The sequence below is a fragment of the Caloenas nicobarica genome, chromosome 8 (assembly GCF_036013445.1).
Source record: "Caloenas nicobarica isolate bCalNic1 chromosome 8, bCalNic1.hap1, whole genome shotgun sequence".
NCBI lineage: Eukaryota > Metazoa > Chordata > Aves > Columbiformes > Columbidae > Caloenas > Caloenas nicobarica.
In genome coordinates, this window is record NC_088252.1 from 16,502,341 (window position 1) to 16,528,094 (window position 25,754).

The 25,754-nt window shown below is 46.3% G+C and overlaps 1 protein-coding gene across 3 annotated transcripts in view; it reads right to left on the reverse strand.

The window, feature by feature from the left end:
* TNIK (TRAF2 and NCK interacting kinase) overlaps positions 1-25,754 on the reverse strand; it is a 157,593-nt gene that overhangs the window by 60,794 nt on the left and 71,045 nt on the right. For all 3 annotated transcript variants that reach the window (XM_065639872.1, XM_065639873.1, XM_065639875.1), the window contains exons 3-6: positions 14,014-14,070; positions 11,480-11,605; positions 3,139-3,249; positions 685-775 (exon numbers count right to left, since the gene is read on the reverse strand). In XM_065639872.1, the coding sequence (XP_065495944.1) occupies positions 685-775; positions 3,139-3,249; positions 11,480-11,605; positions 14,014-14,070 (385 nt within the window). The remainder of the gene's footprint in view (positions 1-684; positions 776-3,138; positions 3,250-11,479; positions 11,606-14,013; positions 14,071-25,754) is intronic.

Here is a 25,754-nt window from a genome sequence, read left to right on the forward strand (position 1 = left end):
GCTGGAAAGAGAGAGGAGGGACATGGGAAAACAAGGCTTGCACCTCACTTTACCAGTGTAAGGGATCTTTCATCACTGGTATAAATTAAAATGCACAAAGACAGCCTTAACACTTGTGCTGGACAACTGAGGATATCACCTCTGCTGATCTGCTGTCTTCCAGATCTTCACGTGAATGCCTGGTATTCTCCAGGGTGACTAACATCACATATGAAACTCAGAGTAGTTCTTGCAAATTAAATTCTCCCCAACAGGTTGGCTTAGAAAACGAATCAGGATTATGTGACATTAAACTGACTAGACTGTGATCCTGTAGGACACTATAGGAAGGTGTGAGGGAACATCCTTCTACACTGTCTGGTGATGCACACAGGCCAATTTTTAACCTGGGACATGAAACAATGGTCTTGATTGCTTAATCTGTTTCTGATGGCAGAGCTGCCCAAACTACCTGTCTGAACAGAAACACCACTGCAATCACATCTTTGCATGCAGAACTTGGCCATCAACCACTGGCAGTTTATTGCACAGCACTTGGTCAACATCCAAGGTCATGTTATTGAGGCTGGCACGAGAAAAACACTGAGTAGCTCTTAGTGCCCATCCCCTTTCTCCAAGTCAAGCTTTGCTGCTTCTCTCCAAGCACCCCACTTGCAGTTTCCACAAGCTCTAACCCACTCTTACCTAGTTTAACTTCTGCATTTTCCGTCAGCAATACATTTTGTCCCTTGATGTCTCGATGAATTACTTTGTGCTGGTGTAGATGACTCAAACCCTAGAGAATTAAGAGAAAGGTTAGAGGAATCCAAGTTCAAACCATGTTATTTTCTGACATTCCTCCTCAACCAATTATGCTCCAGAAACGAAAGACTCACAGTTGGAGTTAAGCACTTGAGAATGCTTTTGTTTATCATGTGTTCAAAATCCTGTCCTATGTCACACGTGGGGACATGCCTGGCAAGCGAGACACCCACCAATGGGCTATACGTGCTGCAGTGGGTCCTCCCCATAGCAGGAAATGGGAACCATCAATTCTGTAGGGATTAAATCCAACCTTTCAGTTTCTGCAGAAACTTGTATTAAACCAAATCCCTTCACAGCTCTAGACATATCTTCCCCCGTGTGCACCCCTGCCTTAGGGAGTCATTTCTGTGGCAGAAATAATAGAATGGTTTTGTCTCCTTTCTGTATTTCCATCATCGAGAAACTGAAAAAAACCCAGTTCTCTTGTTATATTGGTTCAATAAACGGGACTTCAATACACTGAAAAGCTTGTATTAAAAAAGCTACCATGCAAATACAAATACTATAACTTGCACATATCCCTAACAGAGATATAGCTCAAGTTAAAAACCTGTCTCAAAGGCTAAAGGTAAACTAGCTTCTATGTTGTGCTTTTTTATTAGCTCATTAATATCTTTTTGCATCATACATTTCTATTTCATTCATTTATTATTTCAGTTTCAAAGTAACATCCACCTATATTGCCAGCTTAGGAAAAATACGTATTACTTCAAAAACTGATTTTGCATTAGGTTTACATTTCACATTAAACATCCATATTTGAGGAAGAAAATTATTTCTGTTATCACTACTGGTAGTTATTAGTCATTTTATGTGCTCGTTACCTTGGGACAACACTGTGGAACAGATTATATCTGTACGGGCGCCCTTTTTTAGCCGTGTTATACCTGGTTAGAGGCACCTTTGTGCATTGCAGGCAAAGTAAAAATTTCACTGGATTTCAATAAATCCTTTAACAACGTGGGATCAAGCCTTGTGTTAGAATTACAACTGGCCATCGACATCTGAACCAGGATTAAGCCACTTTCTGCAGCACCAGCTTCCATCAGCTGAAACCCTACAGAGGTCACCAACCAACCACCCCAACACACGGCCAAAATATGAGCAGTGACACGCAATGGTGGCCCTGGGACATGAGTCTGGCTGGGTCCTGACTCGCTGCCAGGGACTATTTTAAGAAGTAGGCTCACAGAGCTCAGACATTTAAAATAAGCCTGTGGAGCTGCAGTTTCCTGGCACTGAAAGCAGCGTCTGTGTAACAAGTGACGAGCTACAGAACCAGCCTCTTCCGCACGTCATGCTGGTGTGATGGTGGCATTCTGGGACACAGAGAAGTGCTGTGTCACCTCCGGACACCAGCAGCAGCTTCAGCAGCAGTGTCAGACACCTCCTACCAGAGCAGTCATTTTCCCTCAATTTCTTTCATAGAATCATAGAGTCATTCAGGTTAGAAAAGACCTTGAAGATCAAGTCCAACCGTAAACCTAACACTGTCAAGGGCACCACTAAACCACATCCCTAAGTGACACATCTACGTGTCTTTTAAACCCCTCCAGGGATGGTGACTCCACCACTTCCCTGGGCAGCCTGTTCCAATGCCTGACAACTCTTTCTGTGAAGACATTTTTCCTAACATCCAACCTAAACTTTCCCTGGCACAACTTGAGGCCACTTCCTCTCTTCCCATCACTTGAATGGCTCTTCTACAGGTTTCCTTCACGTTTGATATTTCTACTTTCTGCTTTCTCCTCAGTTCATGGAATGATAGATTTTAACGTCAAGCAACCATTACAATCACATCATCTGACCTCAGCTGTGCAAAATGTAAGCAAGTCTTTGCTGAACCTGCCATCTCCCATTACATGAAACTCTGGTGCAGCCCATTTTAAGACGTTCCAGTCAAACTTTTATCTTGTGGGTATAAAAGCTAGAGCATCCTCATTAAAGCCAGAGACGTGGATTTAATAAAACGTGGGGTGCTTTTTAATCGTGAAGATTCTTTCCACCGACTTTATTAGTCCTCACCTTTCTGAAAATGTAATTCTAATGTAAACAAATCTTTGGCCTATTAATAATAAAGAAAATTACACTTTTGTTGAAGGAAAAAGAGGGTTAAAAATCAGGGAACTAACAGAGCTAAAGGACATTAAACAGGGCTTATTTGTTATGCATCATACCAGTACACGAATCATTCATGCTCACCAGCATCGAAGCAGCTCCAGCCCATGGCAGCACGGCAGACAGGATGCCTACAGAGCTGAAGGCTTTTCGTGTACCCCGAGCACCGAGTGCGATGCTCCAACACCTGACGCCCACCTCCCTCCGCACACGTACCCGTAAAATCTCTCTGCAGATGTAGGCGATCCACTCCTCCTTCAAGGTGTTCCCCTTTGTGTTCTTGATGAGGTCAGTGACGGAGCCTGCGCCACAGAACTCCATCACCAGCTGCCAAATGCAATAAAACCACAATTACTGCAACGATGCTGACATCACCCTCCGGGCTGCCTGACCCCAGACCGGGACACTGACACCAGCAATGCTGCTGTGGGGACATCAGGACATAATCTTGAACCTACCACATTTAATCCATGTGGGTTTTGTTATAAAAATGAAACAACAAAAGCTTGGAAGGCTTGAAACGGCCTTAACGGTGGGAAAAAGAAACAGGAATCAGTCCAGTGCTGAACATCACCAAAGAAAACTGGAAACCTTGAAATCTCAGACCCCACCCTACTTTATACTTACGAGCAATCTTTAGTATCAACAGCAATACAAGCAAAAATCTACCTCTTGCATAAAAGTTCTTCAACTTTGAAAATGTGAAGGCAACAAGGCAGACATTTGAAAGCTTCCCACAACCTTAAAACCCAGGTATACTTTTCTATATATTTTTTTCTTTTAACCCCAGGAGGTCTTTGCTTTTGACCATCTTTTTGAGCAGGAAACCTTTCTTGAGGGCAAGCTTGCCATGCAGCTGCAGCTGGTGTCCTACTGCTTGGGTTGGTTCAAATGAGACTGGGCACCACCGCATATACCACTTACAAAGTTTCCTAATATCAGATATAGAAGTACAGTCATCTAACCCAGGCCCAAACGTGATCTTGTCATTGAGCAACAATGAAATAAACCTTATAAAAATAGCACAGGATACGAATCTGCTCCCAGGGATGTCACGGATCCCCAGGACACACAGGAGCCATCAGGGTGCTCCAGAAAGCAAGCACAGCCCACGTATGGAACGAGCCTCCTACATGCTCTGCAGAATTGTTTCTCTCAGATGTGAAACCATGTTTTCCAATTAAATCAGCTTGTTACTAAGAGATATTCCCTTACAAGTCATGCTTTGCCAGATTCTCCAACATGTACGTTTAAAGTTTCTTGAAGCCTACGTGGCATTTAATGTTCTCCAAGTAAGTGATATCACTTTATTAAAAGCATAGGCCAAGAGGAGAAGAGAAAGAAACAGCAGAAGGGTTACTTATAACCAAATTGCCCGAATACAGTGATTTAAAAGCCCATGATAAATAAATGATCATAAAATCCAGAGTACTGATATAAACCTTCAGGTTAAATAAGATACTTGAGCAGACTACACCTTAGTTGGCTTTGACCATGCTCCTATCTTCAGTTTTGATACTAAGTTTCTCTTATCTTCCTCAACTGACAGTTGAAAAGTTATTTGTATATCCCTGTTACCTCAGGAAACTGGCTTCAAGAAATGGATGTGTGTCTGGCCAAAGCCTGCCCTGTGCAAAGGCAAGGGACGACGCTGCAGTGCTTGCAACTGTTCCAACCCAGCAGGAGACCAGGGATGCAGCTCAGCCATGAGTTACTCAGTGCTCACCGGATGCGGAATAACGGAACAAATGGTTTCGAAGTTGCTTTTCCTCTCTTTCTTCCCTTTGGCAGATTGACACGTGGGGCATATCTGTGTCTGCATGTGTTTCTGATCAAATGAATGTTTGGGATACCAGGGCAGCCAGCACGGACAGGAAAACCCTGGATAGCGAGCCAGCCACAAACACTTTCCAACCCAAAAGGATGCCCTCTCCATGGACATTCATCCACAGGCTCTCACTGGTGTTTGGAACAGGAGGAAGAGCATGCTATGCTACGTATGGCAATAACAATGCTTAAAAGAACATGGAAGAAATCCCATTAAAGGTACACACTGAACCCATTAATTTGCCAGATTATCTTTATGGACATGACAGTTCACTCAGTTCTCTATCCTGTCTGTGATTTTCACAGAGCAAAGATTAAATTTGCACCAGGCGGTGAATAATACGGCCGCCTGCTGCTGTATCTTAAATCTGCAATTGTGAAATGTCCTGGAGATGAAAGAAAAAAAAACCAGAGAGAGGGAAAGAGAAAGAGAATCCTAAGGGGAGTGTTTCCAACGCAGCTTTTTAAGAGCTGCGCTGTCCCATAACATCCACAAGAAACACCCAGCGCTGGCAGATCTCTGGCAGCACCAGCAGCTGCAGGTCCAGCTGGGCAGGGGCTGGGGGGCTCAGCAGCACACACGTGCTGCCAATGCTTCCCAAAAGCTCTGCCATGAGTTCCCCAAGACACCATGAGCAAGATGACGAGGCTGCCTGAGTATCTCTGTCTGCAATGGAGAGCTGATAGACACCCAATGTGAAAACCCACCATTTCCAGAAGGTGTGGGTGGAACAGGAGGACAGCTGGTAACTGTGACCCAGAGGCACTGCGACACCCATGTTTTTACAGTTTCCTTTGCTCCTCAGACTGAGGGATGATAAAGAAATCCCAACTACAGCTCATACAATGCAGCCTCCAAAGAGAGGAAACACAGATGATGGCCAAGGAGTCACACTGATGGCCCAGCTGAGACCTCACCAACAGCACCACGTGTCCTGCTGGGTGATGGAGCCCAAGAACAATAAACGCACAATTGGAGCAGGTACAGGAAGATGAACAGGTCATCTCAGAGGACCTGAGGACTTGTTCAGCCAGCCAGGGGATGGATGGCTGTGGAATATGAGTGTATGCTGTCAACAGTATGGACAGGTAAGCACCAGAGAAGGAGAAGAACAAGGTAGATACTGGCATAATATCAATATATCAACACCCTATGGGTATATTTAGGTTAGAAACCAACAAACAACTTTCCAGGAGAAAAGGGAATAAAAGTTCCAGCTGGAGTTAGGATTGAGTTTAGTATACTCAGGAAAGGCTTCAAATGGCACTTGTACTAAGATCCTTTCTTACCAGTCCCAAGTCTCTAGGTGAGCGCTTTGCCCTGCACACACTTGCATCATTTCCAATCTTGTTAAAGGATGAAGTCATGATGAGGTAAGACAATAAATTCGAAATGCAGACTGAATTTTTATTAACCATAATTAAAATTATCATCAAGATGGGCTAAAGGTAAGATCACCTTCTGAAATTTAATTTGCAAGGCCATTTATTGAGGAAGCATTTTTAAATACAGTTCATTTAGCATTTACTTAGCTCTTCATATCAGAGCAACAGCAAACTTCATAAGCAAGGCAAATTCAGATGCAGCAGCTGTAAATCTCTGTGTCCTGTTGTCTCACAATTTTTTTGTTTAAAGAGCCTTTGCAGCTTTCAACTCAACCACGACTTTTGCCAGTTTGGGAAGGGCCAGTAACACCTCTGTTCCCATTGCCACTGTACATTAGCTGGAAGGGCTCAAACCTGAGCATCCCCAGTACAGAAACCCCAATCCAGCTAATGGTGAACCGCTCCAGCTTGTCCACAGGAACCCCCCCAAACCCATCCAACTCCATTGTTCTGCAAGCCAAATCCTTCCGTGTCCCTATTCCTTGCCCCACAAACAATTTGACTTCTCTTTTAGAGAAAACAAGCACAGAACAGGCCCAGCCTAAATGCTGCCGGAAATCCTTCTTTCCTGTTGTGTGTATGTAAACAGAATCCAGGTGCAATACAGTCCCATCTGCCCAGGACACCCAAGTCTTCCATCCCACCCCACAGCCCGGCTCCCTTGCAACAGGGTCCCACATCACACACACGGTGGCACTTGGAACAAGTGACAGAGCATTAAAAAAAATACAGAGACCTTCACTTGGTGGATCAGCAGAAAAGCTGATGCTCATTTCTGAAAACAGAAATAGCCATCAAGTTGGTATTAAGCAGCCACTAAAATATTCTGTAGGAAGATAAGCCCAGGTTTTAATTGCCTGTGTCGGTGCTACCGCAGGACGCCTGGGTGGGGGCAGCGGGGCCAGCACTGCTCTGCTCTCCCCTCTCCAACTGCAGCATCAAACTGCACATGTTCATAAATAAATTCATAAATAAATGACTTGCCTGGCTGTGCCCTGCCTTTCAAGCCAGCCAAGCAATTCATGTACCCTGGGGAGCCGTCGGGCAGCTGCCACCATGGGTCCTGAGCAGAGCAAAAGCTTTGGGCTTAGGCATGCCAGTGAAAGGAGCCGGGCTTGCAGCGTTCACAGCACTGACACGGCTTGGAAGAGGAGTGAGAGTGAAATAGCGTTGGTCTACGCAGCCAGACAGCAGCAGAAAGCCTCTCTGCTAACCCTGGGCTGGAGGAGCAGCCCCGCTGCCCCCAGCACCTTCCTGGGACTGCAGGGCTTGGAGGGCCTAGAGACAATTACAGCTCAACCGAAAGCTGTCCCCTCTCAAATGTTCAATGATTTAATTAATGTGATACAAGGTATCAGCTACTGCCCAAAAATATTCTTCAGTGCCTATAGGCAGATAAAGAGCAATCCTGCTCTGAGTTGCACGGGCACAACTCAGTGCTTCGATGGCTTGTGCTCCATTCTCATTTGAGCCTCCCTGTCCCTATTTTTGCTCTCCAGATCCCCAGTGAGAGCCTGTACATACCCCTCTGCAGTGAGTCAATGGGTCCCTATGGCTTGACATGGAGAAAATCACATTGCAACTACGCGGTGACAGCCCTGAGCATTGCACGGCTGTAGCGGTGCCACCTGACTTCGCCTCTGGTCCTAAATCACCCTAATTCCTTCTTCCTCGAAATTGGCCCAGATTACCCGCTGCAGAGGTCACCCCACTGTGCTTGCCACGAGCACGTATTTGGCAACCTGCCTATGAGCAATTTTTCCCTCGTCATGACAGATGCAGCTCCAGGTGCAGGCAGGGTTGCCATGGCAGCCATCCATCAGCAGCCAGAGATGGTCCCTGGGGACCACACACCGGGGGGGTTCTGCCCTGGGGGGGTTCTGCCCTAGGCTGCCATCAGCCACCTCTCAGCCCCCACACTCTGCAAACCCCCCCAAACCTGGTGCCACCATCCACGCATGATGGGGCTTCTCTGCTAATGGCTTCAGTGGATGGCAAGGGCGGATGACAAATGTCCAGCACTGTGGCATTCCTATTGCCCCACGGATCTATATAGGGTGTTAATGTATGGGAATGAAGCAGAGAGCCCGCAGCTTCCAGCAGCTGTCTGGGCAGGTGATGTATTGGGGAGGGGGTGCTTTGAGATCGGGTCACCTCCCCCATCAAGTTCACACTTCTGAATGAACGCCCCATCTCCCACTGCCAGAAAAAACCCAAAATATCTCAAAACAACCCCCCCACCCGGTTACATGCAGACTGGTAACCCATGGCTTAGATCTGAGACATGCAAGGGGAGTTTAATGAGTTTAACTCCAAAGCAGCAGTTAACCGATAAACTGGGTCTGTACCATCCCCTGGGTCACCTCCCCAATTTCTGCAGCCCACTCTCTCTTTGCGCCCTTGCACTACAAGCTCCCTGGGGCAGGACTCCTCTGTCTCGATTAGAGATGGGCACAATCCCTCCCAAAGGACCAAGGCACTCCCAGAAAGTAACACTTTATCCAACATAGCAATATTTTTTCTTTTTTTTTTTTTTTTTAAATGTTCCATAAAGGTTGTCCCTATGACTTTTACTTCCTTTTTTTCCTTAATATATCAGATTTGTGATGCACATCTCCATTTCACCTGCTAAAATATTCCCCATGCAGCTCTTTAATTTCAGAAAAACTTGCTTGTTTAGTCAGCTCATCTTTCAGGGCGAGTGGCTGCTACCGAATGGAGCAGCAGCACTGAAAGACCTGCTCATCACGGCGGCAGAAGCAATGACAATACTTCATGTCAGAAGCCTGCCGCATTTCCAAGAGATCTTAATCTCCACTGAAAGAGCTCCCTGTTTTTTATTTCCGTATCAGCCTCCTGAATGTCGATAAAAAGAATTACTTGGGCATTATCAGAAACCGTTTTATTTCAACAAAGGGCCAATGAAAAATAAACAAGCCTTTATCTGCACGGAAAGACTGATAGAGTTCACGCAAGTCTTAATTCAATCAGATCCTGAAACAACAGCTATTTAACACAGCAACACCAGCACACCTCTCCCCTGCAGTCAGGGAGCTTTCCCATTAATATCTTCACCAGCCCCAGAACTGGGCAAAGACTTAAAAAACACCCCTCACACCCCAGCACTTTCCAGTGCCAGAAAAGCAGCTTTTGCAACACTTTTTTTTCTTTTTTTCACTAGCCCATGAGAAATGCCCCAAAATTGAAAGGAGAGGTAGCTGGTCTGAAAGGAAATTCAGATTATCTAATCTGCCTTTGCCAGGGGGGCAATGGACAAGCATGAGAGTTGGGTGACGAACATCACTTCTCCTGGCACGGCTGGGTGACCCGCCAGGGCCATCTGAGGGCGATACAGCATGTGCAGCATCCTCTGTGGTTTGATGATAATGGGAATTGATGAAAGAGACTCTCTTAATCTAACGAGTTTTCTACTGAGCCTTTCTTTTTGGATGTTTGGGCTCCTCTAGATGGGCAAATCATATAAAACCCCATCATTTTTCTACACTTGTATATGTCAAGAGCTTTTTGCACTGGAGATAGGATGACAAAAAGGAAACCAAACCCTTCTTCCCTGGTCAGACTGTGCTAAGCCCAGACCAAGCAGCATAAGGGAACTGGGCAGAGCCAGCTCTGGGAGAGCTTCTCCCGCTATTCAGTCCTTTGGCACACAGTTGGTGGGGCGTTTTTACCCCCAGGCACTTCAGCAGCACAAAGGGAAATGTTGTGGGTTGGTTTTCTATTTTCCTTAAAAAAAAAAAGAAAACCAAAACCCACAACAAAAAAAGCAACAAAAAACATATTATAAAGCAGCTAAAGCCAAATGGAATTTCACGGGATGAAAAGGCATTTCTTAGCTTGACAGCTTTCTCCTTGCTGAAACCCAAGCCAGCTGCAAAAAACATGTTTTTTCCAAGTTCCCACCAAAAATAACCCCAACGCCCAAGTAGGAAAAGCCCCTGGAGTCCAAGCCCCCAAGTTTTCCTAATAATTCAGTGTACCACAAAGTCTCGAGTAGCAAAGCAGCGTGGAAGCCCATCAGTTCAATTTTTGTCCCAGGGGAATGTCCCCCTGGTTCCCACAGCCCCTCGATGCTCTGGCATGTGGACACAGGTGCAAACAGCTGAAGGCACTGAACCTTTTGCTAAAATACAGCCTAGATTATATAGAAACTAAAGGAAAGAGTGTTGTGCTGCTCTTCAGCATCTCCACAGCCTCCCAGATGAACCATGGGTATTTGTTACCCCTGAAAAGTGAGGCTCTAGCAATCTTGTTCAGTATAGAAACACTTTGGAAACCAGCCACGGATAACCCAAACCTGGCTGGATAACTCAAAACTGACCCGTGGATAACCCAAAACAGATTTACAAGATTATGAGGAAATAAATGCTATTTAGACTACAGGACAACATCCAGGTCATTATATTTAAGGTAATGCAAAGGTAGCCTTCCCTTCAACACTGCCCTAAGGACCAGCTGAGTGTCAAGCTGCTGATCAGACACCCATAGGTGCTGCAAGCTGCTGCTCCGCAGGCTCAGATTAGCAGAGCTCAGCTCAGAATACAGCACACTAACTTGTATGAATTTTTCGTCCCCCTTAGGACAGTGCCCGGAGCCCCGACCTGTGGTCACTGCTGCCCTGCCCGGCCCCCGCGAGCACCCACGGGGAGGTGGGCTGCGATGCTCCGTCTGTCTCCGGAGACAGACGGCAGATTTAAATTCTGTCCTCCACGGTCTGGGAACGTCGAATTAATAACCAAGAAGTCACTGACAAGGGAAGCAGCGGGAGGAGGCAGGTGAGGATTGATGGGAAGGCAAAGCAGCTTGCAGCCCTTCAGCAACATGAAGTATCTTCACCGCAATGGCTGAGCAGACACAGACCTTCCTGCCCGCCCACTGCCATCCTCCTCCTCTTCATTCGCCTGCACTGGCTCCGTGAAACGCGAAAGACGAGAAGCAGCGCCAAGAGCTGGCAGGAATCACGAGCGCCCAGCATCCCCTGCCCGGCCTCCATCTTCCCAGCAACGCTCCCAGCTCCCTCCAACCATTCTTTTTCGGTGCATTTATTTTCATCGGACGGCATAATTTTCAACTGAATGTTATAGCAAAGATGTAGTTAATGACAATGCAGAAGAAAAATGGTTTTATCATCAGACTGCAAAGATTTTTAGGGGAAAATGGAAAGGCATTTTGCAGTGCGGGAAAAGCCTTTACAAAGCCATAACTTCAAATAAGACAGATGCAAAATATGGCTTCTTGTGCAATACAGGTGGTGGTAAGAGGACAAAGCAAGAGTAAATAATTTGTATCAAACCCCAGTTATTTTAAAGAAAGGAAAGCAACTTACCCAGAGCTGATCATCCATTCCTGGTGGGTTCTTTTTAATAAAAGCACCATAATACGTAGCAATATTTCGGTGGTGAGAATACTTCTTCAGCATGTTAATTTCTTGTTTGATCTCTTCCTCTTCATCCTGGGATGAGGTGAAAAGAAAAATAAAACCAGGGGTACTAAGAGACTGAACATCACAGGCTCTCATTTCTCTTTGTATGTGGGTGAACTTCCAAGCTCCCCATTTCTGACTGACCTTGCCTAAGTTACCTTGCACCAATTTTTACAGCCACTTTTTGCAGCATGGAACTGATACAGGAGCCCTGGGAGCCTGCAGCCTGGACTAACTGAACGGAAACCAACTAAAGGGTTAAACTAAAAAGTTAAGATGAGCAGAACTGGAGAAAACACATGCTTTGCCACAGTGCCCATTGCCTTTCTGAACCCTGAACCAGAGAGATCTTCAGGTGGTGCAGAAATCAGGTGGTTTCCATAGGATCCTGCACGAATCTCATCAATGTTTATAAATATCTGAAGGGTGGATGTCAAGAGGATGGACCAGACTCCTTTCAGTAGTGCCCAACGATAGGATGAGGGGCAATGGGCTCAGACTGAAGCACAGGAGGTTCCATCTAAACATGAGGAGAAGCACAGTCCCCTACCATGTCACAATTTTGCTCTGTCTCCGCTGGGGTCACCACCCACCCTGCCCAAGCCTTGTCCTGCTCTTGGAGGAGCCTTCTGTTGGTGACTACAGGCTGGTGGCATCTCTTCAGAAGGCACAGAGGTGTCACCTCTGCGCCTCAGCTGATTCTGCTACCTCCTGCTAGATACCTACTTCTCCACTCATGCAATACCGGGGTCATCCGAGGCTGAGAAGCCACCTCATGGGGTATTCAGTGGGGCAGAAGAAGTAGAACAGAAGTTCAGTTAGGGCTTTTTCAGAGGACCAACTTTAAAAGTTTGCACATTACATATTAAAACAAAAATAGATGACATATTTTCATATGGCTAAAATCAGCTTAAGGGGAAAATAATTAAATATCCAAACAACACATCCCGTGTCAAATATCTGATTTACTACCTTGGATGTTCAGAGATGTGAGATCCTGCTTTGGAAGGTAAAGGTCTAGATCAGGGACATCAACTTAAAGACATTGCTGAAAATATTAGTTACTGGGCAGGATCACATTTGGGCACTTTTCTCCAACATCTTTGCTTGGAAGCAATGATGTTTTCAAACAATCGAACTCAGTGTGGACTCAAATTTAAGCCCCTGTTTGGCCTCAAAGTAACATTCTGATTTCTCAGCTTAAATTTGTTGTAACCTCAGACTTCATCCCATGGGAGTCTTACTGCTATTTATGTTCTGTTTGGTGGGTCTGCCCATTCCCTTAGCGTCTGCTTCCCACGAGAACTAGATAAATGGCAGCTGTAGATATTGCAAGTAAACAGAAAAAAATCTCATTCACATTTACAGACTTATTCCCATGCATCATTTCACCTGTTAGCACAGAAAAGAAACTCGATGAAGGTCCTGTAGATATTAATACCCACCACAATATCTATAGTATTTCAAAACATACTCCCGAGGCCAGCTGACTGCTTTCACAGCGAGTCAATTCTGTATGTGCCAAACTCCTGAAAGCTGATTAATAACATTAATTCAAAAAAATAAGGTGGGTAGACTGGGACTGAGTCCTAAATGTTGAAATGTGTTATTCCATTAAAAGAAAAAAAAAGGAAAAAAAGAAAAAAAAGAAAAAAAAGAAAAAACACAACAAAACACATTCTTACTCCCAAACTTGACATTGTTTATATAGGCAGGAACTTTGGGAGGCATAATACTGCACTTAAAAAAAAAAATATATGTTTCAAGAAAAAGTACTTTCATATCGCCCTCTTAAATGCATCTGTTTAGGCTTTTAGGGATCATAGCAATTCTGCTCTTCTTTTTCTTTCTTTTGTGTGCACTGGGAAATGGTGAAACCATTCTTTCCCCTAAATCCCGTTTTGCATTTAATAACTTACAAATTCTTGATTCTCTTAGTCTGATACAAGTTTCGAAAGAGCCATGTTTCTGGGACCAGAGTGGTGCATTTTTTCCCTCTTTATCAGTAGGATGCACAGGAATAATTTAACTTGCCTAGTAAAGCTATTCGTAACAATACCTGCACATAGTTTTGGTGAACAAAAGCTTTTTGGCGAAAAATATGGACCTGGAGAAGCTGAAATGTGTTATGAATACACAATCCTGTTGCTACAATTTTCTTCAGATTTTATTAACACGTTCAAAAGAATTACTGCTGGAACTGGACGCTGCTTTGTTTCAGCATAAAATTACTTAATCTCCAAAACTCTTCCAGATTTATTTTTCTTCACATATTTATTAAGAACCTCTTAATGGCACATTTCACATTAAGACAAAGGAGATTTGCTTCCCAGGAACATGAGCCTTCCACCAACCCCCACACGTTGCTATCACCCTCCGTCCCCTTTCCCCTCTTATCTGTCATTTAAGGATGCAGGAGGAGGAGGAGGATATGTTACCCCGGTGACGTCCATAACCTTAATAGCAGCAAGCTGTCCCGTTTTAACATGACGACCCTGCAAAAGAAAAGGGAGAAGTTTGTTTGTTTTGCTGGGTGGAAAGGTTTTCCTCCCAGGGAACAATATCCTTCAACAATTTCCTCGCCTTGGCAGCACCCGTGCAGTTTTTTCCTTTTTCAAGAGCATCTTCACAGCAGCCATGATGGGAAAGCAATTCCCTCCCCTTCCTCATGCCATTACAATTAATTAGTGAAGGGCCTCCCATGCTGTATTTTCCTGGCAAACAAGTGCTGGAAATATCCTTTAATGCTCAGCCATGCAAAAAAACAGCTTGGGGCTTCTCCTGAGCACAGAGCATGACTCGGCTGGAAATGGTCTGCTGGAGCTGGAATGATGGAAATGGGCTGGCCAGGGTCCCCACACAGCACCGACTTTGTCCCCTCCTTTCCCAGCCCCAGCTCTCAGGGACCTGGGGACACCCAAGGGACTCCAAGTCTGTAGGGCATCATTATACACTCTGTCCACTAACGTATTTATTGTGCAAAAGCCTCGGTTAGCAGGCTAGAGAGGATTTTAAAATCAGAATTGCTTTTTGGCTGTGGAAGTGACCCCCATCTTCAGGGCTGGCACAAACAGGGAGCGTGTCTGGAGGAGATGCTTGAGGGGCAGCATGGAAACAGAAACCCCTTGACATATATGGCCTCCTTGGTTTTCGGCAACTGAAAAATTAGCAAATCGCTGCAATAAACTGCTTGTTGCACAGTGCCCAACTGTATTAACCCTAATGGAAAAATGCCTGGAAGCGACGGAGGAAACCATAAATGAGAACAAATTGTTGATGGGCGTCTTAAAACCAACACAACTGCTATCAAGCAACTTAATTCCAGCCTTTCCTCCTCTCCCGAGAAATGGATCACCATTGCTTATACCAAATCATTCCACACCCCTCTATTTGAGGACACACGCTCTGCTTACAAATGGGGCAGTCAGAGGAAAAGATGTTTCTTTTCCATGAAAACCAGCCAATGCTGATCTTGGCAGGAGAGCTGGGAGGCAGAGGGAAGCATCCCCGTTTCCCATTCACTTCTTACTGCCGGAGCAGCCCGAAGCCCCATCACAGGAGATACGGCATGGAGGACACACAGCCAGCAGCAGCTCCTGTCCTGCAGCACTGACAATTAACGCACCAAGGACACAGCGAGGAGCAGAGGCTCCAAGCTGCAGCATGGCACAAACAGGGAAAAACAGTTTTTCCTAAATTGCAGGCTCCTCTGGCCCCCCACCAGCATGCTTGTTGATGAGCTGGGGTTTGTGCCCAGGTTTCCCAGCCTTCCTGCAGCCTGGAGATGGGTTTTTCACACCATCTCACCTCTAGCAAGAACCTCAAATTACCAGACACAGGGACCCTTCCCCGGCCCTTCAGGTTTCCAGGCACGGCATCAGGGAGCAAACCCACATGCCAGCTGTGGAGCAAGGCAGCACCATCCTCTCCAAATTTATGACTTCAGCAGGAAGCCAATTCACCCACCAGGGCTCCTTGCTCATTTATTAACACAATTTATATGTCCTGAGCAACTGCATGTTCTAACAACAGAAAAAGAGCTTTATTTTAAAACGTGCAACGTCATAATAAAGTGCAGCCCAGCAGCACCGGGCTGAGGCTGAAGCATCCTCTGGAGGCAGGTGTTGGGAAGGAGGGACGCGTTGCTAGACACCATACATTTAAACAGCAAAACCAAATCCTCCTCTTCCTAAATTCATGCTTGTTTGCTCGACCAGGAAGCCCCCCCCCACGGACTCTTTAATTAAAGCCAACAGAGCATCAGCAGGGAATGTGCTTGGACACAGCCACGGCACACTGCATCTTCCATGAAATGGAGGAGGGAGACAAGGCATTTCAAGCCATGTATCTGCTAGCTACAACCGCCTTCATTTGACATACCACCATCTCATTTTGTGTTTTAAGGAAATGCCCCAGCATTGCCGCCATGGAGTGCTGCTGCCTGTTCCAAATAGTGGCCAAGGGAAAAAGGAGCCCCGCATGTCCACCCCATCCTCCTCCCAGGGATCTGCCACCGCCCCGTGCACCTCCCAAGTATTTACGAGTGAAGGTAAAATCTTAATATTGTGTGAACATTTACCAAAACAAAATAAACCATTTTGAAACGTTAATTTAAGTCATGAGGGACACTTAGTCATGCAAAAATCAGGTGAAGTAGAGCAAGTATTTAGCCTTGGAACTTCAGAACAAAGACTTGCTTTCTGTACAGTTTGTTTGCAGCGATGGACTGTTGAGCTTCATCCCAGCAGATTTCCACCTCTGTCCAGTGAAACACAGTGTTTAACACCAGTTAACTGTCCCTTTTAAGTCAGCATATCTAGCATGTTCTGCATTGATACTTGCAGTGAAACCATCATCTATAGCTTAGGAAACAGTTGATTTTCACCTTATTGCAGGCATTCTTGGCTTTACAATACAGATACACACAGGTTGGAGAGAGAACTGAAAGTGATAGACACAATACAAGAATAAAATCAGCATCTGGCCCGTACACATTAAAAGATGTCACAGCAGCAACAAGCCCTTTTGATGGCATTAGCCACCTCCTGCACACCGGCCATGCAGAAGCGCCCATGTCCCCACCGCCTTTCCAAAGCATCCAGCTGGACCAGGCAGCAGAGCCATTTCTGTCAAAGCCAAGGCAAGCTGAAATTGCTAATTAATGTGTGGTAAGCACTAAATTCTCCAGTGTGAACCTTGCACTGCTGTTACAAAGCTCCAAATGGGGATTGGGGTAGCAAGACCAAGAAATATGGTTTCACCTCCCTCGTGTCCTCCACCCACCAAAACCTGTTGGCTTTTTTCTTTAAACCATCACCGGCACAGAGGCCTCCACTACAAAACCACCCAAGGACTAAGCCCAGCTCCTGCTCCTGGGTTACCCGTGTTCCCCCAACAGCAAAGACGTGGGTCAAAACACGTAAGACTGCAGATGCCTACATAGAATTTTAACAGAAATTCTCTGCTTTTTCAGAATTCCTCCTTTTCAGTGCCCCTGTGCATGGCAGCTCACCCTGGGGATGCTGGAGAGGGTGCACCTGCCTGGAGGTAAAGCCTTCAGGAGGATGAGACCCTTCCAGGGTAAGGTGTCGCTTCTGAGCTTTCAGACCACACCACCATCACCACCACCATTTTTGGTGACAGGAGCGAACGAAGCTAGAGGGGAGCAGCAATCATTGCTCTCCATGCCCTCCTTGCCTCCTGCCTGTGTATTAATCTAAGCCAACAGCCCTCGGTCATCTGTCTGCCTGCAGAAGAGGAGCTGATCTGCTCTTCAGCAATCTGTAACATTTTGTCTTCTCGCCTTCTTTGTCTCTTGGCATTGTTGGGGATTTTTCTGCTTGTCGGTGGTGGGTGAGCTGCTTCCAGCTGCTTGTACATAAGAGCGAGAGATGGAAGAGGACCGGCATCCTCCCCAAGACCAAGCTGCCACGACATCCCACCATCAGCCCCATCCTGCCACAGGGCTCAAATTCCTGTATGGAATCACCTTTGCATTGGACATAAACAGGGGTTTATCCACCTCTCCCTCCCCGCTCACACAGGGCAGCAATTGAACCCTCCAAAAATTCACGGAGAGGAAGGAGAAGGGATTCCCAGGAGGCACTTTCATCACCCCATGTTGGCTGTTCCCAGTTAAGCACCACAAGGTTTGAAGGACCGCTGCCAGCATCACCTGGGGTATGGCTCCCAGGGGTCTCAAATACACAAATATCCTCTAACATCTCCCTGCTCCTTTCCCCAAAGCAGGTTTTGTACTTGGCAACATGATGTCCTGGCTGAACTGCTCAGTCTGCTTTCATCTTCAGAAATATGGCACTGTTACAGACACTGTGATGGCTTTGACGGCGTAAAACAAATAGGAGGAAATCGGAGCTACTAAAGCGTTTTTCCCCTCTCCAGATTTGCTGTCAAGGTTCACTTGGGTATAAACCCACATTTCAGCCTCAAGATTATTCAAGCGTGAACTTCAAAGCTGCCACAGTTTTTAATTAAACATCCATCTGAGCATAAATTCATGCTCCTAATTACTCTCAAAATGTTATATCAACTATCACTAACTTGATAATGTCAAGTATTAAGACTAATTTCTGCAAATGAAGCAGGCACCACAAGTTTTTTCTTCAAAGGCTGTGGTCCTCACACTCCATAAAACATAATGGACTGACACACAATGGGAACATTGGTAAATGCTTTTAAACATCAGTTGATGCATTCAGGCATTATATTTACTAAATAAATAAAACCTGGCCTCAACATCAGCCTTTGTACACAGAAGCTGCATACCCTGGCGCAAAATTCAAATCCATATTTTAAGGACAGAAAGAAGATGATTTGTTGTCGCTTTTTAAAATTTTGCTTGCACAAGAATGGATTTCACATTCAAGTAAAAAACCCAGAAATGTATCCCACCATATTTACTTAACTTCTGCTGTCTGCTCCTATTCGTTCAACAAAATACAAGACCCACCACCTGCTGCAACCAGTGGGACACAACCATGATTGTCACTCTCTTCAGAAAGGCAGAGCATCATCTCTTAAACCTCCCATCCAGGGCACCAGCCTCCAAACCTCATGCACACCTAATCTCCATAGCAGGCATTCAATGGAGTCATCCTGTTGTAGGTCTGATACTTCAAAACGAAACAATTGGAATGTAGCCATTTTGCAGTGCTCTTATTCACGTAACATTTAAGTCTTAAAGAAGAGTGGGATTCGGGTGCCTTTGCAAGGCATTGCAGAAATTCCGACATGGACAGCTTTGCTGGGGCCAGACCACAACACCATCCTCCACTGCTGAGAAAGTAGAACCCAAGCAACACCCCATTTCACACAGAAATCCCAACAGACTGAGACAAATAACAAAAACTCTCATAAAAGCCTGAATATTATCACTTTGGCAGGACAGAAACCTCTCAACTAGTTTTCTTCCATTACATTTTTGTTGCTGTTAAAAACCCAAGCTGATGCCAGCAACCCAACAACTGCCCTTTCTACGGGCCAACTCCTGCCTCTGAACCGTGTTGTGAGAAAGCACGTCCTCAACACCACCACCTCCAGCACGCACATATTCTTCCTACAACATGAACAGCATGGGACATCAGAGCTTTTGCCAGGTGAGAAATCTTCAGTTCATTTTTCTACGTTAACGTGCCATTTTTGATACGTGATAGCTGACAAACTCTTTGTCAAGCCCTATTTCTGCAGGCACACCGTCACGGTGTTCACTGGTGAGTCTCATCTCCTCTGGACTCTGTCTCTGCATCCCAGACCTTCTGCAGCAGAGCTCTCCTGGGATGGGCCAGAACTTCACACAGGTCCAGGTCCTGCCGGTTCCTTGTTTTCCTCTAGTTCAAAGCAATTCGGGGACTCGGTCCAAGCATGAAGGCGCTTTAGCAAGAGTGCACCAAAAACTGCATCTATTTTTTCCTATGAGAAGAAAATTTACCATCCACCAGGAGCTGTGCATCCAAACTGCCATCCTGCAGTAAATTAGACCATTTTATAGCACCCAGCGTGACTCTTTCTTGGCTTTTATGGAGTATAGGCACGTTTAGATACTTCGTTTCCCATTGAAAACAATCCTGAGGGTGTCAAAAAAAATCCCTCTAATTAGCTTAAGGGGCTAAAATACTTACTGATGGAAAAACAGGCTTATCCTAGGATGAAAATTCAGCAAACTCCAAAACAAGTTGTTTTAATAAATGATGTACTCTAGCTTTGCAGCTGGTTTACACATCTCTTCAAATATATCTGAAATAAATCCATGTCTCTCAGAAGGTAATTAAAACATCAGATACTCTAAATATCAGGTCAGCACAAGAAAAAGTGAATCACACAACAGGATGGGAAAAATGTTTATTTTAACAGAGAGTAAAATACCCATTTGATTAAACCACAGCCACCATGGGCCAAACCTTAATGTTCCTGCCTGCACTTAACCCCAGCTACAGGCAGGGGGATTTCACACCAGTGGGGACCCAGGACAACCCCACAGACTGGGGACCAGGTCCTCACCCTGGCCAGGACTCAGCCCCATCCCGCTGCCTTTCAGCCAAACATTGCAGAAAACCTCTGCCCTTTTCAGCAGGAGCATGTGCTGCTCTTTTTGAGAGAAACAGCACGATCACAATGGCAACGTGTTTCCCTCTAATGGCATACATTTCCACCTCCCCATCACTTCTAGGGTTCACAAACAGCTTTGCAAGAGCTTCAGAGTGACCCCGCTGCCCCAATGCACTAAAGGACACAAATGACTTCAGGCAGCTCCTTCCCACCTGGGGCAAACTCCATCTGCTTATGGGGCTACCTAAAATATCCTCTGTTCCCCCCAGCTTCAACAGACTCTCTGCAAACGGCATCCTCCCGCATAAAACAGCAACACTTTTGACACCAGAAATGGAAAAATCTATGAAAAAGATAAAAAGGTGCACCTAATACTCAACATCTCATTTGCTGGCCTGGTGATGTTTCCAGAGTTGCTCCTCTATGCTCCTGAGCTCTCCTGCAAAAAGCTGGTTCCCCGCTCGAGTACTGCTCCTTCCTTTCGGCCAACCTACTGCCACCCCTTGGGCTGCTTTTGGAGAGTAGAAGACCTTCACTGAGCAGGACGATCATAAATTTTACTCATGGTTGATCCTCCCTTACATCTGTGTCATCTTTTCCAACATTTAAAAAAATAAAATCCTGGAAAACACTCAAAAACCTCAAAGAGAAACAAAAATCAAGTGGATTTTTTTTTGTTCTCCTCAGCTGGGCATTTTTATTAATATTTCAGTTTGGATTGAACAACTAGAGCTTCTCCTTGGAAAGGCATAAATCCTCTCCCAGCACAGACATCTCTAATTGCACAGGGCCAAGCTAATGCTCTGTGTTGACCGAACAAAGCCGACCTTTGGACTGTAGCATTTCTAATCCTCTGTATTAATCCAAGCTCTGATCGGGGCCATGCGGCTGGAAGAGCTGCAATTCCATTACTGCAGCTCCACAATAGGTCTGACGTTAAGTAAAGAAGGCAGGATTATTAGATTAATAAGCAAAATTGTTAAATTAGCATATTATTCATCTCTAGAAATAACATGTACTATACCACATAGGTGAGCAAGATTATAATAATATATTCCCTTATATATAAGGGAAATGCATCCCTTATACCAATGTTTGCACTTAGGCCATCCCCCATCTCTTGTAGTTCAAAGGCAGCTGGGAACACCAACCTCTTCCAGCTCAGGAAGAACTGAGAGGTTTCCCTCTTCCATGAATAATATTGCTGGCATAGGGTGTCCTAAAATAGCATCAGAGATCCTAAATCCTTCCAGAAGTTTCTGTAGACAGTTCCTCTAGATGTGGCTTGCGCCCCTTGTAGTTCCCACCCAGGGAAAACCCTGGGTTAGGAAGTGCTTCTCCCGATCTGTGGCATTGCCTCCACTTACACCAGCAAACTGGCAACGGGGGGCTGTGGATCTGCTTCATGCTCACACGAAGGACTGTGCACGGATTTTGTCCACAAGCGTTTGGAGCTGTAGGTTTTGACAAGGTGCACTTCACGGTCACAGGGAACCTTGCAGCAGACCAAATTTCACAATGTTTCTGGGTCTGGCAGGGCTTTCCCAGGACGCAGGAACCAACAGCAATCTCCTAAAGGGAGGTCAAAGCCTCCGTGAGAGAACGCTTGGGCTGGAAGATTAGTGGAGCGAGCTTAACAGCAGACAGCAAATACACCGCAAGTGGGTTGAAGGAGCAGCCTACGGAAACCTGAGGCACCAAAGGACTAAGGAAAGATGTTCCCGACAAAGAGCGATGAATTAAAAAAAAAGAAAGAAGGCCAAACAGCAATTTAGGAAAATATTCCCAGAGCTGGTCCCACAGGGAAGGCAGCAGGATTTGAAGGAGCACCAGTGGGATGGAGGAGGCCAGGGATGCCAATGGTCAGAGCTGGACCCCTTGCAAGTTCCCCAGGCCTTCCCTGGGCTTTGCTCTCTGCTCCGGCGCCCCCAGCCCCAGCACTGAGCTCTGCCAGGGCAGCAGCTCCATCACCTCCGGGGCCCTGGGGCTGCTCTTTCCCCTCCCTTTGGCTCTGGCTCCTCTGCAAGTGCACATTTTTGCAGCTAAAAGGCGGCAGTACAGCCTGTTCCCAATCACGTTAGTTCATGACAGTTATTACCACCCTTTAACACCCCCACGGTGCTTCTGTTTCACATCACTACCTATTCAACACTGCAGCATTCATAACTAAAATTAAATCTCCGTTTCGGAGACCCACAAGACCCTTTCACACAGGCCATGTCTCCGACAGCAGCAGCAGGTTGCTCCTTCCAGCGAGAACCACCGAGCCGTGGAGGGAACAGCACGACATACGTGTGCTGGGATCACCTGGTCCTCTGAAGGTGGACACTTGGCTCTCATGGGTGGCCCAAGAATGACACAGCCTCCTCCAATGGGCCAGGCTATCCCTCCAGCTGAGACCTTCCTCCAGACCCTTGCTGCTTGACATGAAGCAGGGGACCACCTCAAACCTGGCCAGGTCCAGACTGCAGCAGGGAGCTTTCGCATCTGCAGACACCGGGCAGAACTCAATTTCCATGTGCTTTTGCAGTAGCCAACCCGGTTTCCCATACAGCCAACCATTTCTGCATGGTCCCAGGGCACCTTGGCTTTATCATGGCCACAACCACACTGGTTTTGACATTCAAACCCAAACTCCAGGGTAAGCCCACCAGCTCCAGGGCACCAGTTCCCATCACAGGTGAAGCTGGCTCTGTGCTGGACATTGGAACATCCAGGAACACTGGATACTGGACATCAGTCTCCTCAGGCTTTTGCTACCCCACTTACCTGTGCTCCACGTTAACCAGCTGCATTTCAACACGTGAAGTTTCACCTGCTCTTTAATCCATGTCCAGAATCTGTAACTGTCTTGCAAACCACAGCTGAGTTTAAAAAAATGGCCCTTGCGGAAAAACCACTACACATGCTGATGGAAATGTGGTTTCTTGAAACACCTCTTCAGTGCCATCTGCTTGACTTCGGCTCCAGTTTCATAGTAGCAAGATCCAATTCTGGAGGTGGCATGTAAAGTGCAAAGTGGTTGTACAAGCAGCAGAGAATGAGGAGAACCACCTCCCGTGAACCCGAGTGCTCAGCATCCCCTCGGCAGCAGGGACGGACGGCACTGGTGGCAGGGGACAGCCACAGCGGAGCCAAGCAACATGGATATATCCATCATCTAAAGCAGATTCAGTTATATATGTATATAAATATATGTGGGGGTTTTTTCCCCCCTGTGTAAGGAAAACCGAGTATGAAGGAAAGCCCAAATCTCTCCTCAGTGATTTCCTGACCGTTTAATCTAGGAAGTTTAACTCTATGGCTGTTTATGGTTTTCCATGAAGGTCTTCCATTGCATTTCATTGAATTGCCAGTGCCAATAAACAACTGTGTCCATGTGAATTACCCAAGCTGACTGAGCAGCCCAGCCTGCTTTCCCAGCCCAAGTTCTTCCTGTTCCCTGTTTCTCCATATAACTGCAGGGCAGTATTTCTTTCACCTCAGCTCACAGCATGGTATAGCTGCATATGCTGGCCCATATCCCTCCATGGCCCTGTGTTTCTCTGCAGACATCATGACCCAGGATGAGCTCTCAGGGTCCCATCTTGGATCTCCCCAGATCTGATAACCAGACACTTCAGCACTGGTTATCAAGGCAGTCAAATGAGGCTCTCGCCTCCTTCACCCCCACCTGCCTCATGTCTCAGCTTGTAGAATGGAGCCTGAACACAAACCCACCAGGTTCTTCTGTGCACCAACCCTAACGTCCCAAATCCAGGAGAAATTTGGGCTGAACTTCTGAGGTCCAGTCCCATCACTGGCAATGGCTGAATCTGCACAGCAGGAGCCAGGACACCTGTCTGGTACTTCGCACCAGTTTCTAAACAAGCCATCCTTACAACCTTTCCACTGCCTCAGTCCTTGAGCCCCTCCAGTCCTGCTAACACTTGGATCAGCTCAGGTCTAATCACCTTGATTCCTGACCATGTGGCAAGGCTGACTGGCACTGGAGCCAATTTGTACCTGCAGGCTTCATACATTCACCACTCGTAAGCAAGACTCCAAGTCCCTGTCTCAGAGTGGTAGAACTAAGAAGAGCACACTGATAAAGGCACTAACGTTTCATGGGGCTTTGGATAAAATGCCGCAGCTGCCAAAAGCTTTCCTGTATAACTCTTGGGGTGACTCAGGTCTAGTGCTATGGAGGGCTAAGCCAAACGACTTCGTAACTCAAGATACTGCATATCCCGTGTTTCACATTTTCATCTCTGTCAGCTCAAATACGCATTTTAGACCTCACATACTTGAAAGCAGATGGGCATCACACTCTCTTTTATCCAGAGTTGCCTCCAGGGTTTTTGTCTGCCCTGAGCAGCCTTGACAACTTACTCTCCATCCCATCCTACTCCAAGTCACTTACTGTCGGCAGTCAATAAACATTTTGCAGTGCCTATGTTCTACTGATTTAAAAGACCCAGCCATGCCTAGAGCAATACCATGTGATATACATACTAATTTGGCTGTACAGAGCTGCATCAGGACTTTCATGTTCTCCACTGCTTTACACCAGTCAGGTATAGGGTAGTGAAATTTTAGAATCGCTTATTGGAAAAGGGAGCCAAAGAAATGACATGCAGACCCTTTATCCTTGTATTTGCTTGATATATGTCACACTTTCACTCGCTGCTTTGTCTGGGATAAAGATGGGATTCCTGTCTCTGCTGCCAAACAGCCCCACTGTGACTCACCTTCTAAGCCAGCCTTGCAGGTTCGGATCAAGAGAGCTGATCAGCAGACTAAATTGCATTGCTTTTATAGCTTCTCACTTTCCAAGCCTCCACTCTCGAGGAGGAATTTTCTACCCTTACACTGGCTAGACAAAGCTTTTCTATTAAGAAATAAGATGGCCAGATCACTGCCTGCCCTGGCTCGGCAGGGGACCCTCCTCCCAGAACAGCCAGTGCTCAGCGGTCCTTATTTCTCTGGAAAATGGAGAAACTGGGGTGTGAGGGCTCCTCTAGGAAAGGAGGGAGCCCTAAAAGACCCCACAAAACAAAACACATCCCACCCAGCCCCACACATGATCCCCATCCATCCTTGCAGCAGGTGGCACAGCCGAGGGGGAAGCTTTGTCTGGAGATTTGGAGGAGAGGAGGAGGGCTTGGGATTAGCAAAGGAAGGTTAAGCCAGTACTAGGGGTTGCACAGGAACAATATGGTTCAGGAACGAGTGGGTGGAGGCCAGAAAGGACCGAGTGTCCCTGCTACCTTCAGCACTCAGGGACACAAGGGACCAGCCCAGCACTGGCAGAGCACGCCGCTATTTGGTAATTAAGGGACTCTAGCCACCGCCTGACCTGGTTATCATCGCACGAGGGCTAGGTGCACGAGGGCTACCTGGCCATTAAGGGTCCTATTTACACAGAAATAACACATACAGACACAAATTGATGCTGTACAGTTTAAAGGAACCATCTGAAGGCTACAGATTTTACCCACTGTTATTTGCCAAGTGAAACAAAGCAGACAAAAAAGCTCTCAGAGCAGCCCAAAAAGCTGCCTGCAGGCAGGGCGCCTGCCGGAACGTGGGCAGCTCGGAGGCTGCCTGCAGCTTTGCAGGGAGAACACATATG